The sequence below is a fragment of the Schistocerca piceifrons genome, chromosome 5 (genome assembly GCF_021461385.2).
Source record: "Schistocerca piceifrons isolate TAMUIC-IGC-003096 chromosome 5, iqSchPice1.1, whole genome shotgun sequence".
Classification (NCBI taxonomy): domain Eukaryota; kingdom Metazoa; phylum Arthropoda; class Insecta; order Orthoptera; family Acrididae; genus Schistocerca; species Schistocerca piceifrons.
In genome coordinates, this window is record NC_060142.1 from 58,003,895 (window position 1) to 58,020,568 (window position 16,674).

A 16,674-nucleotide genomic window follows, 5' to 3' on the forward strand; every position below is an offset into this window, starting at 1 on the left:
ATATAGCAAGAACACACTCCTAGCCTTCTTGACTGACTTATTAATGTTCGTAACCATAATTGTTCTGACAACATGACCGCTAATCTCCGTTTCTATACTGACATTGTTGATGAGATCTGGCCTAATTGCAGCTACAAGGTGCAAGACATTTGCATTGCGTGTGGGCTGGTGAGCTAGCTGCCCAAGACAGTTTTCAGAAAACCTGTTCAAATACATTACACATGATTGCCTGTACCCCGCAATGAATCCATTGACTTCCCAGTCTATACTTGGTAGGTTCAAGTTGCCTCCAACTAGCACTGCATGGTCTAGGTATTTATGCACTACTGGCCATAGACTTTCTTTGAATGACTGTCACAGTGGAATCTTGGTTTCACCTGTAACTATTATACATGATCATAAAACTTCACTGTCACACTCCACTTCAACCTCAATAGAAACAATGTTTTTGTCAGTTGCAATCAATACTCCTCCTCCTATGTCCTCTAATCTATTGTTCCAATATACATTCCACAACTGGTGTTTTCAGCCAGCTCTCAATCCCAAGAATAATTTGAGCATGAAAGCTTTTCTGCAAGGTAGTAAATTTGGGAACTTTTTTTACGAATACTTCGAGAGTTTGCTGATAAACTTTTGATGGTTAAAGTGTGTTTACTCTGGATGCCATCTGACTTCCCTTGCTGCACATCGACTGGTGAGTGTTCACCAGAGTACCTCAAACTACCATCAAGCCTAAAAAAAACCTTCATATGCACTCCACAATTACTCTGCCACCCGAGTAGAGCTGCTTCCTTCATGTACTGCAGCCCTGACCAATCAAGGGGTGTCCTACAAAACCCCACGTGATAACACAGGTCTAGAAATCTGCAATCAAGACCGCCACAGAGTCAGTGATGTCTTTAGCTGAGACCCTCCACACAACTCCAAACCAGAGGACCCCAATCAACAGTGGGAACAATGCTGCAAATTGTGAGTTCTGCTTGCACCCTGCCAGCCACCTGTATAAACTGGCCTTAGAACAAATGCGACAAGTGCCACAACTTGCAGTTGACTGCACGCTGCTTGCTCGATAGCCACAGGCGAGGCCACCTCCACATCTCCGATGAGGCCCCCTGGTAGACATACTGAATGCACATTGACATTTTTTCCAGTCCTGAATGCTGTCTGTCTAATTGGCTCCTTAATACGCCCAATGTTGGAGCTCATACTCTGTTGAAGCTGTGGCCACATGTCCACTTGCTACCCTCTACTCACCCTGCAGTGAGGGCGGATCAGCCGTGTTGGGTACACTAGGAGGTGTCTTGGCAACAGAGCCTGTGAGCAAAACAAGTGACACCTGAGGTGTCCCATGCGACACGCCAGATTCTCCACCATTGCTACACCCTGAGGCAGCAGCCTGAAGGTGACTGACCATTGCCAAAAGTGCATTCAGTTGTCTGTGAACTCTGGCCAGGTAATCCTGTGTTTCCATACAGAGTGCACACATCCTAACCATTCTAGCAAGATTGACTGAGGAAGTAAACTATAAAAACAGACAGAATCCCAGGTATACAACTTGCTACCCTCCTGATGTGTCGAAAGTGAACGTGGTGGGTTAATAAGATACGGAGCTGGCTGTTCACTGAGCAACTACTGCAAATTTACCATTACAAAAACGTGAGATTAAATCTCTTAAACAGAACAACATGCATGAAATTTAATAAATATACTATGGGGAAAGGCAGAAAAACACTTAACTTGCTTATCTGTAGATGTATAACAGCTGAGAGCTGCAGCCTGACTGATGATTGTGTTGTTGATTCATTTGAACCTGGTTCCTGTACCAAGTTTTTGTTCTCCCTCTAAAGTTTTAGCTTTCTACTCAACCATTTCTTGGTGCCTGAGCAAGTGTCCTATCAACTTATCCCTTCTTTCAGTTAAGTTTATCCACACAGCCGTGTTCTCTGCAGTTCGATTCATAATCTTTTCATTCTAATCTTCAACTTTCTTCCATAACAACACATTTCAAAATCTTCTATTGTTTTCTTGTTTGTGCTGTTTATAGTTGATGTTTCACTTCCGTATAAGGCTACACTCAAAATATTTTAAGAAAAGACTTCCTAACAGTTAAATTAATACAACTAAAACTAACATCAACCTGAAGGTTGTTTTGAACACCACAGTGCTTCACTGGGCATCATCCTGCTGGAAGTGATAATGCCATTGCCTTCCTCTAACCCTTAATGACTTATGGAGCCAGTTACAGGAGGACCTACGGTTTAAAATGGATACTGAACCATTGGGGTCAACGGAGGCGTCCGATCCCACCCGTCGGCTTTGACCCGTGATGTAAGGGTGTTGTGTTGTGTGATGTCATGATGGCACAGAGTTCAATTTGTGAGTGTGTTGTGTTTGCAGATGTCGTCTTGTTGTCGTTGGTGCTGTCCTCTGGCGGTGTGTGTGTATGGTCCATGTGTTATGTGGTGTATTGGGTTCATTTGGGTGTTGGTGCTTGAAGTGTGCATTTATTGGTTGTGACTGCTATAGAACAATGGAGATTAGTGGCAATGAGTTAAGAATTAAGTTTCCATTGTGTTTATGTTATTGTGGTGTCTTTTGATATTATTGGTTTGCTGTTTGTCACATGTTAAGTCGTTTAATTCAATTTGTGGCTTCTTTTGTGAGGTATGGATATGACTTCTAAGTATAATAGTGTGCGTCTGCAGGCTGAAATGGGAGATGTCATGTCCTTCATTAAGTTTCTGCAACTTCTTGGGCTTGTGATGGAGATAGTGAAATGCGAGGTATGCAAGCTGTTTATGCGAGTTGGGGTTAGTGTGTAGCGTCTTTTTTATGGTAAGTAGTAGTTTTTTTTGTGTCTATTGTTCATGTGTTATGTTCGGTGGGGTTTTTATGTGTTGTTGGGTTGGTGTTATTTACTGCATGTGTTGGTAGTTGATGTTTTGGTATCGGCACTTGTGGTTGATTTATGTATCTTAGGGGAAGTACTCGATTTCAATTTTTTTGGTATCGTCAGTTGTATCTGAGCTGTATAGGTCATGGGCAGTGACTGATTCCAATTTGTCGTCGTAGCTATGTGTGTTTTGGTATCGTGAGCTGTTGTTGATCTGTATAGGTCAAGATACAGGTCAAGAGAAGTGTTAGATTCCAATGAGTCGTTATGTGTTTTAGTATCGTGAGCTTCTGTTGACCTATATAGGCCAAGGGAAGTGTCTGATTCCAATTTGTGTTGGTTTAGGTGTTTGTTTTGTGGTACTGATAGTTGTGGTGTGATTATAATTTTTGGAGTATTTGGTTTCTTAATGTGTGGTATCAACAATTGCGGTTGAGCTATGTAGGTGAAGGAAAGTGACCAATTTCTGCCGATATTGTAAGTGTAGCGGAATTTGGAATTTTGTGGTGCTTTTATGTTGATGTTTTGTGTGGTTTGGGATCGTGGTGTGTGTCTGTATGTGTTTATATTTAATTTCTCCCCACCCAAAAACCCCCAATTTCTCACGCCGGTCCCATTAGTTTGATTATATTTTAGGAGAGAGATGTGTTTGTTGGTTTTGTATATATTTTCGTGTTTGTTGTCGTTTATGTAATGATGTCATAGGTGCTAAATTGGAGTCGTTGAGAATGGTCGTTTCCGCCATATTGGTGACGTCATGGGTCAAAGCAGAGGGGTGGAACCGGACGCTTCTGTAATCCCGAACCACGGTGCACATTGGCATTTTTCACATTAACAAACATTTTCAGAGGTGACCCGCAAAAATCTAGGGACTAAGCAAGGATCAAACACCATACCTTTAGATACTTGCACTTAACTACTGAGCCACCAAAGCACAAACTTAAAAAAAAAAAAAAAAACCCTTTTTCAGAAAATCTTTTCACATTGTTCCCAGTCTACATTTTATACCGTGTTTACTTCTGTCATCATCAATTTTTTAAATTTTGTTGCTCAAATAGAAAAACTCCTTTATTACTTTTAGTGTCTCATTTCCTAATCTAATTCACCCATCATCACTTGACTTAGTATGGCTACATTTCTGTGCTCATGTTGATGTTCACCATGAACTTTTACTTCCTTTGGCTAATTTCTCCTTCGAGTCTTCACTGTGTGAATCATGTAAAGATTGAATATGAGGGATAAGGTATAACCTTGTTCTGCTCCTTTCTTGACTACTACATTCCTTTCATGCCTTTTGTCTCTTATAACTGCAGTCCGGTTTCTGTACAAGTTGTAAATAACCTTTCACTCAATGTTTTCTATCCCTGCTGTCTAAACCGAGGTTGCATTCAATTTCTAATAACTTTGTGCCATTAATGGTATTTCAAACATGGTCACGTAGCCAGTGATAATTATATTTTTATATGTTAAGGCTAACATTCTCTCATCTGAAGAACTACGAGTTAGTGGAATTATCCTGCGAAAGTAACAATAATTTATGTAGTTCATTGGTGACCTCAGGTCATGCACATAAATTCTTTTATGATTTCAACTATGAACAAAGGTCTGAGGTACAGGCAATGTGTACCAGAAGCCCAGTGTCCAATGAACTCTCATATGTACCTATGAAAGTACAAACTTTAGGCGTTCTAAAATGTTAACATTATTGTTGTACAGGCCATAATTAAATTATAACACCATATGATGAATGACATTTAGTTCCTGGCTAAAACAAAAGCACTTAAAATGCAAGACACAACATTTCTTAGGTGGGGGGGGGGGGGGGGAAATGCATACATGTGCAAAGGAATAAAAGACTGTGTACTGGTCAGAAGTGGCAAAGATAATTTATTTTATTTATATATCCATCCATGGAAAATATAAATTGTATGGATGTTATCAACATATAAACACATAAAATACAGACACAAAGATACATAAACGTGCACATTACCCCCATAAATATATACATACATTTCTTATCTTACTGAGTTACCCCCATTTGGACATTGCATTTAACTGTTCTATTGAACATATTGTCAAGTGCCTCTAATTGCAGTAATTAATCATTAGCACAGTTGTCAACAAAATTTACCCATCAGTTTAGGCAATCCTTTACAGTTTAAAAACACTTTTATAACAAATAATTTTTTAGGGTATTGCTGAAGGCATGCGTTTCACTTTTGTCTTTGATCTCTTGTGGTAGTTTATTGTATAGTTTAATTCCATTATATAGCACACAATTTTGTGTTTTTGTTTTGTTTTTTCTATTGAGATGTAAGTAATGGCTGTATCTGGTTCCATGTTTGTGTAGAGACCTGTTCGTTGGGTACTGATCAGTGTCGTTTTATAATATGGATCACTGTTTGCAAAATTTACTCACATGGAACAGTCAAAATTCCGATAGATTTAAACAGCTGAGTGCAGTGAGTTCTCTTGCTGATTTTTGTCATTTGTTCCCCAGAATATTATCCCATCACAGGATGAACATATGCAAAATATGTTGTTCTAGTGCATTAGCTTCTACACACAAAATTTATTATTCTCAGTGCAAAGTATGCTGAAGCTATTCATTTCCTGAGGGCATTAACATGCCCAGTCCATTTTAGTTGTGTGTCAACATGTATCCTTAGAAATTTCGTGTGTGATACACATTCTGTGAGCTCATTGTTCACTTTTAAAGAGTTATTTTTGGTTTTTCTGCTTATGTGGAAACTAATACTGTGTTTGTTTTATATTCAAAGTTAATTTGTTGTTGTCTACCCATCTGATATGTGCCTGAGTGTTTCTTCAGCTTTGTCCTTTAGTACACTTAATGATGTTTCACTGATTAGAATGTTACTGTCATCAGCAAACAATACTGTTTCACCATGTTTGACACACTGGGGAAAATCGTTGATAAATATCACAAATAGTATTGGACCAAGCACACTTCCTTGGGGCTACAATATTAATATACTCAGTAACAGAAAGGTGTAGTTTGTTTGAGAGATTTCTACCCGCAGCACTCTGTTTTTTGGGTATGGATGAAACCACTTATTTGCTACCCCTCTTATTCCTATAGCTTCCAGTTTATTTAATAAAATTGTGTAATCTACTGTGTCAAAGGCTTTATTGAAATCAAGGAAGATGCCTTTTATATGCTGTCATTTATTGAGTGCTTTCAGAACAACACTGGTAAAATGAGCCATTGCTGATTGTGTGCTTTTATGAGGCCGGAACCCAAACTCTTCTTTACACAGAAGATTGCACTTTGTTAGGTATCCCATGAGTCTGATTTTCATTATGGTTTCCGCTACTTTTGAAAATGATAACAGTAAAGAGAAGGACCAATAATTTTCTGTATTTTTGGGGTCTCCTTTCTTATGCAGGGGCAGGACCTTCACATGCTTTATTGCCTCTTGGGAGCAACCTGTGGTGAATGATTCATTCATGATACTGTCTATACAATCCTTCAACAAGCACACAGGCACTTCATCAATATCTTTTATTTTTTTTGTTCTGAACAACATTGCTTATCTCTTCTGAAGTTGTGGCTTGCAGCATCATTGTGTTTGGAACATAGTTCAGTGTTTGTACAGGCTTATTTTGTCAAATTTGTGTTGTAGCTGGGTAGCTATGTTACTGAAATAGTGATTCGCAAAGTTTGCAATTTTTCTTTGGATCATGTGTTGTGGCACCATTGTGTTGTGTCTGTATGTTTACCTGTTCTGTCTTTTTTCTATTTGTCTCCTGTTTGGTGACGTTCCAGGATGCTTTCATTTTGTTTTCTCCCTTTTCTATAATTTTTATCATTTAGAGGCCATTTTACTTTTATTGACACTGTTCTATATATATTTTTTTGTATGGATGATAGTATTTTTGAAATGCAGTATCATTTTGATTGGTTTTTATGCTGCTGAGGTGTTCGAGTGTTACGTAGGATTTTCCTTGTCCTGTTGGTCACCCAGTTACTGTTGTTTCGTGTTTTAGTGACTGATAGTACTTTTGGGAACACTTCTTCAAACCTGAATTTAAATTTTGATAGAAACTGAAAACTTCCTGTCTGTACTAGTTTCCAAGTACACTTCTTCCCATGTTTCAGTGTTCATTTTCATGGTAAATTCAACCCTTTTTTGTTTAGAGAAAATCCTTCTATGTGTGAGTATTTTGTTTCACTTTCCACATCTATGTTTAATTTTAAGAGCTGACTGGCATGATATGAAAGGCCCAGGTTACCTACAACATCCTGTTTGCTTTCTCCAAGTCATTTAGTACACGGTCAGTGATTGATGCAGAATGCTTAGTTACTCTTGTGGCTGTGTTAGTCAATGGTGATATTCCTTAGCTGTACATAATGTTCAAAAATGTGTTGCAGTTTCTGAGAATACCTTTTGCACATATTCTAGTTTTATTTCTCATTGTTCCACCATATGATTTATGTTTAATTTTATAAACCCACTTACAATTAACATTCTGCCGATCTTGAGGCAGATCCACTAAATCCCAGATACCATTTAGTGTTCATGGAGACTTTTCATTTTTCATTGCTTCATACCACTTCTCATTCTCTGGATGCCATTACATCCCTGAAAGTTTGTAGTTCATCACTGACTGCTGCATAAGCCAGTTATTTTGGGAAGGAACTGGAGGGCAAGTTCATCATGCTTTCTTAGATTTATTCCTAACAAAGAAACCTTCTCAGTGGCTTAAGGTCCATGTTCTTGCAAAAATTCCTCTTCATTTTCAACAGATTGTTGAACTTCATTTCCTTCTGTATCCGTCAGGAAGTTGCACTCATGCATAATGTTGTTGGGTCCAAGTTCTGTAGGATATCCTGTGGCATTTCCATTGAAAACCATGTATTGTGAAACAGTTATCTTGTTTGTTACAGGTTAATAATGCCTTTAATTGTTATTGTAACCAACCATTACCATATACTGTCATTTACTTTCAAATTTGGATTGAAACTGTTTGGGAATATGCATAAAGCTTTCAGCACCAAATCTCCTCATATACTTTAATGATTTTTCTTTCTGAATCATTTCTCATAATGCATCTCATCACAATTAGGCTTATGTGGACAGTAATTTAATGTATACACTACCGTGTTGATTCTGTCCAAAGTGTGTGTCTAAGACAAGAATTGAGAAGCATTGGGTGAGCACTTTCGACTATAGATCTGATTTCACATTTAGCTTTACCATTTTGCTCTGGTGTATATGGTGAACAGGTTTCATGGATGATACCAGTCTTCTTGAAATGATTATGAAATTGATCATGAATAAACTCTCTCCCATTATCAGTCATAGTAACTTTAAGCTTATTCCTTGACAGCCTTTCCTCTGACTGTTGAAACTCTAAGGACATGGAAGCCATATCACTTCTAATGTCGAGATAATATACAAACCTATATGAAGTACAGTCATCCTTAAAAATAACAGAATAGTTAGCTCCACCTAATGATGTGTGTGGCATCTGTCCACATATGTAAGCATGAATAAATTCTCCTTTGAGCACAGGAGCAAGTCTGAAAACTTGATCTGGATCCATTCCTATTCAGTTTACCATACTGACATGATTCAAACAAGAACTTACTTAAAGCAACTGATTTTATTTGTGGAATCAAGACACAATCAGTCAGTTTCTTCAAATTTTCAAAATTTACGTGTTTCAACCTTTTGTGCCATAACACTGCAAAGTCAGATGATACACAACTTGCTTGTTCCACATTTTCCATACAAAATAACATTCTGTAACATTGATTTTCAGCTTTTACACCACTTGCCACCAGCCCCTCACTAAATATCTGAATGTTGTTATTGTTAAACATGACTTCTAAACCTTTACTGGCTACTGCTCTCACTGAAAAAAAGATTTTTTTCTTTGTTGTTGTTGTTGTTGTTGTTGTTGTCAAACCAGGAACATACAATGTCTTGTCCAGTTTAAGAGGTTCCCATACAACATTTACTAGTGCATTTAACTTAACTGGTCCAATACCTTTGGCGCAGACAACTGAATTACCTACTATCTGAACAGGAACTTTGAACTTCCCTAGTGGTTAAAGCATTAAAAACATTCCTCGTGCGAGGTAATGTGTTTTGATATAGTGATTTTTATGGATAATTTGGAAGTCACATGATTTTGACTCTGTGGTTTTAAACTGTCTGAGGTGGGCTTTCTTCCTGTTAAGTTTTAATCCATTTACATCAAACTAATGTTCTAATTTATTTAGGGTGTCAACGACTCTCTGGAGAACTTATTCTGTGGTCTCACTTTCAATGAGTAGGTCTACAGATATGTCATCTGCAAATAAACCTGAGTGTGATGTTATATTTAGTGATAAATCATTGACATAAAATAAAAACAGGATATAACCATGATCAGCCTGATCAATTTAATAGGGAACAAGGTTCTCAAGATATATTATTACCGGTGGTTTGTGTGATTGTACCTAAATATGGTTGTGGGTTGTGAGCTGAACTGTGAGCTCCACGATTCTCTCTATTTAACCTTGCTCTAGAACAGGTAGAAGTGAAATATGCAGCCATAAAGATCTTTGACCATATCCAAGATATGAGTAGTGAATCTGAGAGATATGTTCTTTAATAAGTGCAAAGTTGGAATATGAAATAAATATACATACATAATGCACATATAAATGTGTAGCATCTAGCCTTATAAACACTTTTATTTGTTACTTTTGTGAACTAATGGATACATTTTACATCAAAGTCAAACATTAGATAAGCTTCGCAAGACATTGTGTGAAGATGAATTTGTGAAGGCTCAATTCATCATTGTGACTGCTCAGCAGAGTCATTAATATAAGGCTATAATACAGTGTGCTGCCATAGTGCAGTGGTCAGCATATAAATTCCCTGTGCTGAAGGATGTAGGTTCCGATGGATTGGAATTTTTTTAGTTCTAATACTTTTCCATGTGACTTTCATCATTTATTGACTTTCTTATTTGTTTTTATTTTTCTTCCTATCATTCCTTTTTCACTTGGAATCTGCCTTTGTCACTTATAATCTGCAGTCAAGTGCCAACCAGGACTGCTCTTCGGTTGGTAAAGTGACAGCTTGTGTAGCCAAGTTGAGGATAATTGCAGGTAACCAATAGGATAATTTCAGGTAGCCAATGACAGTGAGAAATTACAGGTTGCCTTTGGTGCTGCAATGTAAACTTTTCTGTCATGAGTTTTCTCATAGAGGTTAGCTTTAATCGCCGTGAACAAAGTGATCGTGATTTTAATTCTGTTGCAGACTGTAGCCCCCATCTTCTCGGATACATTGCACATCACAAGGTGTTGTTAGGTTGGGACAGGAGTTTAAATTCAGGGCTACTACACACATCGTCTGCTGCAGTTCAGTCATTGGTCGCTTAGAATCTGTTGCCAACAGAGCATCTCACATTTCTGACGTACCTCACAGTGGCTACTTCCAGCATTGCTTCACATTATGCATAAAAAGCATTTGGTAAGCAACCTGATGTTTTTTTATGTTGCCTGTAGCTGAGCAGTAGCTGGCAGCCAATGTGGCAACTCTGTATCGGCAAGAGACGGATGTCAACTATCAAGTAATTTTAATTGGACTATAATTATCATATCATATACACTAATAACTACTGTGATGAGTGTTCTGAGCTTAAAAATAACCAATTAACATACTGTTTATTATTTTGATCCAAAGTTTATTTTTTAGTGGGTCTTCTTTCTTTGAAGATCTGCTTTGAAACATGACAATTGCTGTTTTAAGTATTTCTGTGTAGTTGTTTTTAATGACTTTTTTTTTCTTTTTGTAGAAACCAACTGCACTGTCATATGTGGTGGAAAAGGGGTTGGAAAATCAACTTTGCTAAGGTTTCTTATAAATAGGACCCTATCTTCATATAAGGAAATCCTTTGTCTTGATTTTGATTTGGGGCAAGCTGAATTTACAGTTCCTGGCTGCATATCTGCTGTAATTATCAAGAAGCCACTACTTGGGCCAAATTTTACACATCTCCTGCAACCGGAGAGGTAAAATTGATAACTGAAGCCAATAAACTGTATACAATGAAACTGTGTTTTTTTCTTGATAAGATAAAAGTGACCCACACAAATTACTGTGTCTAATTTACTTTGTTCTTATGTTTATACAGGATGGTCTTCATAGGAGATGTTAATGTGAGCAATTGTCCCACACTCTACCTTGAAGGTGCAAAGTTCATAATTGATTATTGCAAATCCCAAGCAGAGTTTCAGCACATTCCATGGTTTGTTAATACTATGGGATTTTGCAAAGGTAAATGGCTATTTGCCCTATGTTACATGGATTCTGGTGGTTACTCCATCAGATGTATTGATAGATAGTCCATTTTGCTAGTGTAGAGGTTCAAACTATCCGTATGGAACATTGTCAACAAAAATGGACTGCAATAAAATGTAGACAGATTAAAACCGTACTTACGAAATGGTAACAGATCTAGGCATATGTAGATAATCACAAAGATTCAAACCCGAAGATTTCTTGAAGTGGCATGAGATGAAAGAGGTAGTATAAGTTAAGACTTATTAGAGGTTAATTCGAGTTATGATACATTTTTTGGAGACGGAACAACTCACCTGTAAGAATAAATACAGATTTGGCAAACACTGGTGGTGCAAGACCCATCTTTGTCCTTTCATCCACATGACAGGGGAACACAAGTAGGTGCTGAGGGTCTTGACTTCCAGGAAATGTGCTACAGCTTAACACTGCCATCTGGTAAATAAAATATATTCTTGCAGAATGTAAGACCAAGTAAAATATAACATGAACCTTAGCTGCACCTGTGGATGGACAGGGAAGGGGACCAAGATAGTGATGAGGAATCCATTGCAGGCAGCCACAACATGCCACAAGAAGTTCCAAACTGCCTCATTTCTCTCTTCGTATGTAAATTCAGTTATTTTATCAACAATCTCAAATGCCTGATTTTGATGTACTCTCCCTGCAGTGTCTGTGCTTTAGACATTAATTCCAAGTAATACAGATGTAATGAAATTAATAGTTGCACTGACAAATGAGGAAATTAAGTTGCTGCCCCTGTGGAACAGAGAGATATACTTGCCCATTGCTCATGGGGGAGTTAATACTGTGCAAGTTCTTGTGGTGGCACTAAATCCTTTGAAACTGTATGGCTGGCTTTTGAGCTTTGAGGCACTTAAATAACTGGAATGTAGTAATTATTTGCCCATCAGTTGTGAGTTTAGAATGCAATAGCCTGTTCTTTTTCATAGTTTTAATATCTGAAAATTTTAGATTTGAAGTCCTTGTGAGTCAGAGCAGGATTTAATTATTTTCATTGCTCTTCATTACTGAAAATTATTGTTCACCAGACTATTTTGCACTATTGATTTCAGCATATTCCTGATTAAGAGCATTTTATACCGTAACAAAACTGGAAGTCATTAGAGAAGTTAATCTTCTTTCATGCTTATTGAAGAACTGACTGTCACCAAAAATGAAAATATGCAGTAGCAGTGTGTAATACTTCAGTAATTCGCACAGTTAATTGAACAGATTGATTTCTGTAAAGAAAGTCATTTTTTTTATAATACCGTGAGCTACTAATAATGAAACCTGTATTTACTACCAATTCTGTTCTATATGATAATCAATAGGCAACCTGGATAGCAACAGAAAAAATACATGACAGGATGATCTGATTATAAATATAACTGTAAGTGCTGAATATACATTTGAAAACTTTTGCAATGTAAATCTGACATACTCAAATAAAAGTAGTTATTATAGCTTAAATGACACGATTATTGCTATGGTTCCAATAATAAATCTAAAATTATAAGAAGCTATTATAACTCAAAAGAAACACACTGTATGGGGTAATGGAACTGATGATTTTTCATACAAGTATACAAAATAGTTATATAACAATATTATGAAAAGAGTAAGATTATTACTCACCATATAATGGAGACGTTAAGTCACAGACAGTTACAGCAAAAGGACTGCTATACATTTCAGAAATGCTGGTGTTTATAGGAAGGACATAGATGGCACAGGCTATGAAACAGTCTTTGAAGTGAAGCATGATGTGTTGGGCAGCATGTTCAGCAAGTGGATGGTTCAGCTGCCTCACAGCCACAGTTTGTTGGATGCCATGCATGTGGACAGACAGCTTGTTAGCTGTCAGGTAAATGTAAAAAGTAGTACTGTGTTTGCAGTTTATTTTGTAATTCATGTGGCTGTTTTCATGGGTAGCCCTATCTTTGATAGGATAGGGGTTTCCTGTGTCTGGACTGGATTAGTTCATGGTGGAAGTATATATGGGACAGATTTTGCATCTAGATCTATTACAGGGATATTAGACATGAGGCAGGGGATCAGGGGCAGGAGTGGAGTGGGAATGGATAACAATATTTCATAAGTTTGGTGGGCAGCATAGTACCACTGTGGGAGGGGTGGGAAGGATAGTGGGTAGGATATTCTTCCTTTCAGGGCATGACAAGAGGTAGTCTAAACTCTGGCAGAGAATGTGATTCAGTTGCTCCAGTCTTTGGTAGTACTGGATCATGAGGGAAGTGCCAATTGTGATTGGACAGTAGATGTGTGGGAGGGGTAGATGAATAGTGAGACAAGGCATACGAAATCTGTTTCTGAACAAGCTTGGGGGAATAATGTCCGTCTATGAAGACCTCTGTGAAACATTTGGTATATTGAGAGGCTCTTGCAGAGATCTTCACAGATTGGAATTACCCTCCCAACCTTGTCCAGAAACAGATTTTCCATTCCTTGTTTCACCATTCATCTACCACTTGCTTCACATCTATTGTCCGGCCACAAAGAAGTGCACCCCTTGTGACTCATACTGCCCAGAACTGGAGCAACTGAATCACCCAACACCAGCTTTTCTGGATTTTGCAAGTGGGAACCTTTTCTGGATTGTGCAAGAGGGAACTTGCCCTGCAATATACATACATACATATATACATACATACCCACCCATAACCCCCCTGGCCTCAACGTTTGCTAGTCCCCATCCTCCACTATTCCCTCTCTGCTTCGACTCCACCAAAACACAACTTTATATTCCACCAATGCAAACACTTAGTCCTTTTCCCTTCTTTATTCCTTACTTTTCCACCCCCCCCCCCCCTTTCCCCTGAAGCATCCCAACTGCATCTGGATTGCTACTCCCATCAGGTGCAGTTACGACTCAGTCCGGTCCAGCAGCGAGGGACAGTTGCTGTTGCCTCATCAGGAAAGAGGGAAGGAGAGGGAAAGACAAAAGGATGTGGGTTTTAAGGGAGAGGGTACGGAGTCATTCCAATCCCGGGAGCGGAAAGACTTACCTTAGGGGGAAAAAAGGACGGGTATACACTCGCACACACACATATCCATCCACACATATACAGACACAAGCAGACATATTTAAAGACAAAGAGTTTGGGCAGAGATGTCAGTCGAGGCGGAAGTGCAGAGGCAAAGATGTTGTTGAATGACAGGTGAGATATGAGTAGCGGCAACTTGAAATTAGCGGAGATTGAGGCCTGGTGGGTAACGGGAAGAGAGGATATATTGAAGAGCAAGTTCCCATCTCCGGAGTTCGGATAGGTTGGTTTTGGTGGGAAGTATCCAGATAACCCGGACGGTGTAACACTGTGCCAAGATGTGCTGGCTGTGCACCAAGGCATGTTTAGCCACAGGGTGATCCTCATTACCAACAAACACTGCCTGCCTGTGTCCATTCATGCGAATGGACAGTTTGTTGCTGATCATTCCCACATAGAATGCATCACAGTGTAGGCAGGTCAGTTGGTAAATCACATGGGTGCTTTCACACGTGGCTCTGCCTTTGATCGTGTACACCGTCCGGGTTACAGGACTGGAGCAGGTGGTGGTGGGAGGGTGCATGGGACAGGTTTTACACCGGGGGCGGTTACAAGGATAGGAGCCAGAGGGTAGGGAAGGTGGTTTGGGGATTTCATAGGGATGAACTAACAGGTTACGAAGGTTAGGTGGACGGCGGAAAGACACTCTTGGTGGGGTGGGGAGGATTTCATGAAGGATGGATCTCATTTCAGGGCAGGATTTGAGGAAGTCGTATCCCTGCTGGAGAGCCACATTCAGAGTCTGGTCCAGTCCCGGAAAGTATCCTGTCACAAGTGGGGCACTTTTGGGGTTCTTCTGTGGGAGGTTCTGGGTTTGAGGGGATGAGGAAGTGGCTCTGGTTATTTGCTTCTGTACCAGGTCGGGAGAGTAGTTACGGGATGCGAAAGCTGTTGTCAGGTTGTTGGTATAATGGTTCAGGGATTCCGGACTGGAGCTGATTCGTTTGCCACGAAGACCTAGGCTGTAGGGAAGGGACCGTTTGATGTGGAATGGGTGGCAGCTTTCATAATGGAGGTACTGTTGCTTGTTGGTGGGTTTGATGTGGACGGACGTGTGAAACTGGCCATTGGACAGATGGAGGGCAATGCCAAGGAAAGTGGCATGGGATTTGGAGTAGGACCAGGTGAATCTGATGGAACCAAAGGAGTTGAGGTTGGAGAGGAAATTCTGGAGTTCTTCTTCACTGTGAGTCCAGATCATGAAGATGTCATCAATAAATATGTACCAAACTTTGGGTTGGCAGGCCTGGGTAACCAAGAAGGATTCCTCTAGGCGACCCATGAATAGGTTAGTGTACGAGGCGGCCATCCTGGTACCCGTGGCTGTTCCCTTTAATTGTTAGTATGTCTGGCCTTCAAAAGTGAAGAAGTTGTGGGTCAGGATGAAGCTGGCTAAGGTAATGAGGAAAGAGGTTTTAGGTAGGGTGGCAGGTGATCGGCGTGAAAGGAAATGCTCCATCGCAGCGAGGCCCTGGACGTGTGGATTATTTGTGTATAAGGAAGTGGCATCAATGTTTAGAAGGATGGTTTCTGGGGGTAACAGACTGGGTAAGGATTCCAGGTGTTCGAGAAAGTGGTTGGTGTCTTTGATGAAGGATGGGAGACTGCATGTAATGGGTTGAAGGTTTTGATCTACATAGGCAGAGATACGTTCTGTGGGGGCTTGGTAACCAGCTACGATGGGGCGGCCGGGATGATTGGGTTTGTGAATTTTAGGAAGAAGGTAGAAGGTAGGGGTGTGGGGTGTCGGTGGGGTCAGGAGGTTGATGGAGTCAGGTGAAAGGTTCTGCAGGGGGCCTAAGGTTCTGAGGATTCCTTGAAGCTCTGCCTGGACATCGGGAATGGGGTTACCTTGGCAAACTTTGTATGTGGTGTTGTCTGAAAGCTGACGCAGTCCCTCAGCCACATACTCCCGACAATCAAGTATCACGGTCGTGGAACCCTTGTCCGCCGGAAGAATGACGATGGATCGGTCAGCCTTCAGATCACGGATAGCCTGGGCTTCAGCAGTGGTGATGTTGGGAGTAGGATTAAGGTTTTTTAAGAAGGATTGAGATGCAAGGCTGGAAGTCAGAAATTCCTGGAAGATTTGGAGAGGGTGATTTTGAGGAAGAGGAGGTGGGTCCCGCTGCGACGGAGGACGGAACTGTTCCAGGCAGGGTTCAATTTGGATAGTGTCCTGGGGAGTTGGATCATTAGGAGTAGGATTAGGATCATTTTTCTTCGTGGCAAAGTGATATTTCCAGCAGAGAGTACGAGAGTAGGACAGTAAATCTTTGACGAGGGCTGTTTGGTTGAATCTGGGAGTGGGGCTGAAGGTGAGGCCTTGGGATAGGACAGAGGTTTCGGATTGGGATAGAGGTTTGGAGGAAAGGTTAACTAC

General features: G+C 39.8%; 1 protein-coding gene across 1 annotated transcript in view; it reads left to right on the forward strand.

Moving 5' to 3' along the window:
* LOC124797983 (polynucleotide 5'-hydroxyl-kinase NOL9) overlaps positions 1–16,674 on the forward strand; it is an 82,437-nt gene that overhangs the window by 11,599 nt on the left and 54,164 nt on the right. The window contains exons 3-4 of the mRNA XM_047261162.1: positions 10,718–10,934; positions 11,057–11,199. Of these exons, the coding sequence (XP_047117118.1) occupies positions 10,718–10,934; positions 11,057–11,199 (360 nt within the window). The remainder of the gene's footprint in view (positions 1–10,717; positions 10,935–11,056; positions 11,200–16,674) is intronic.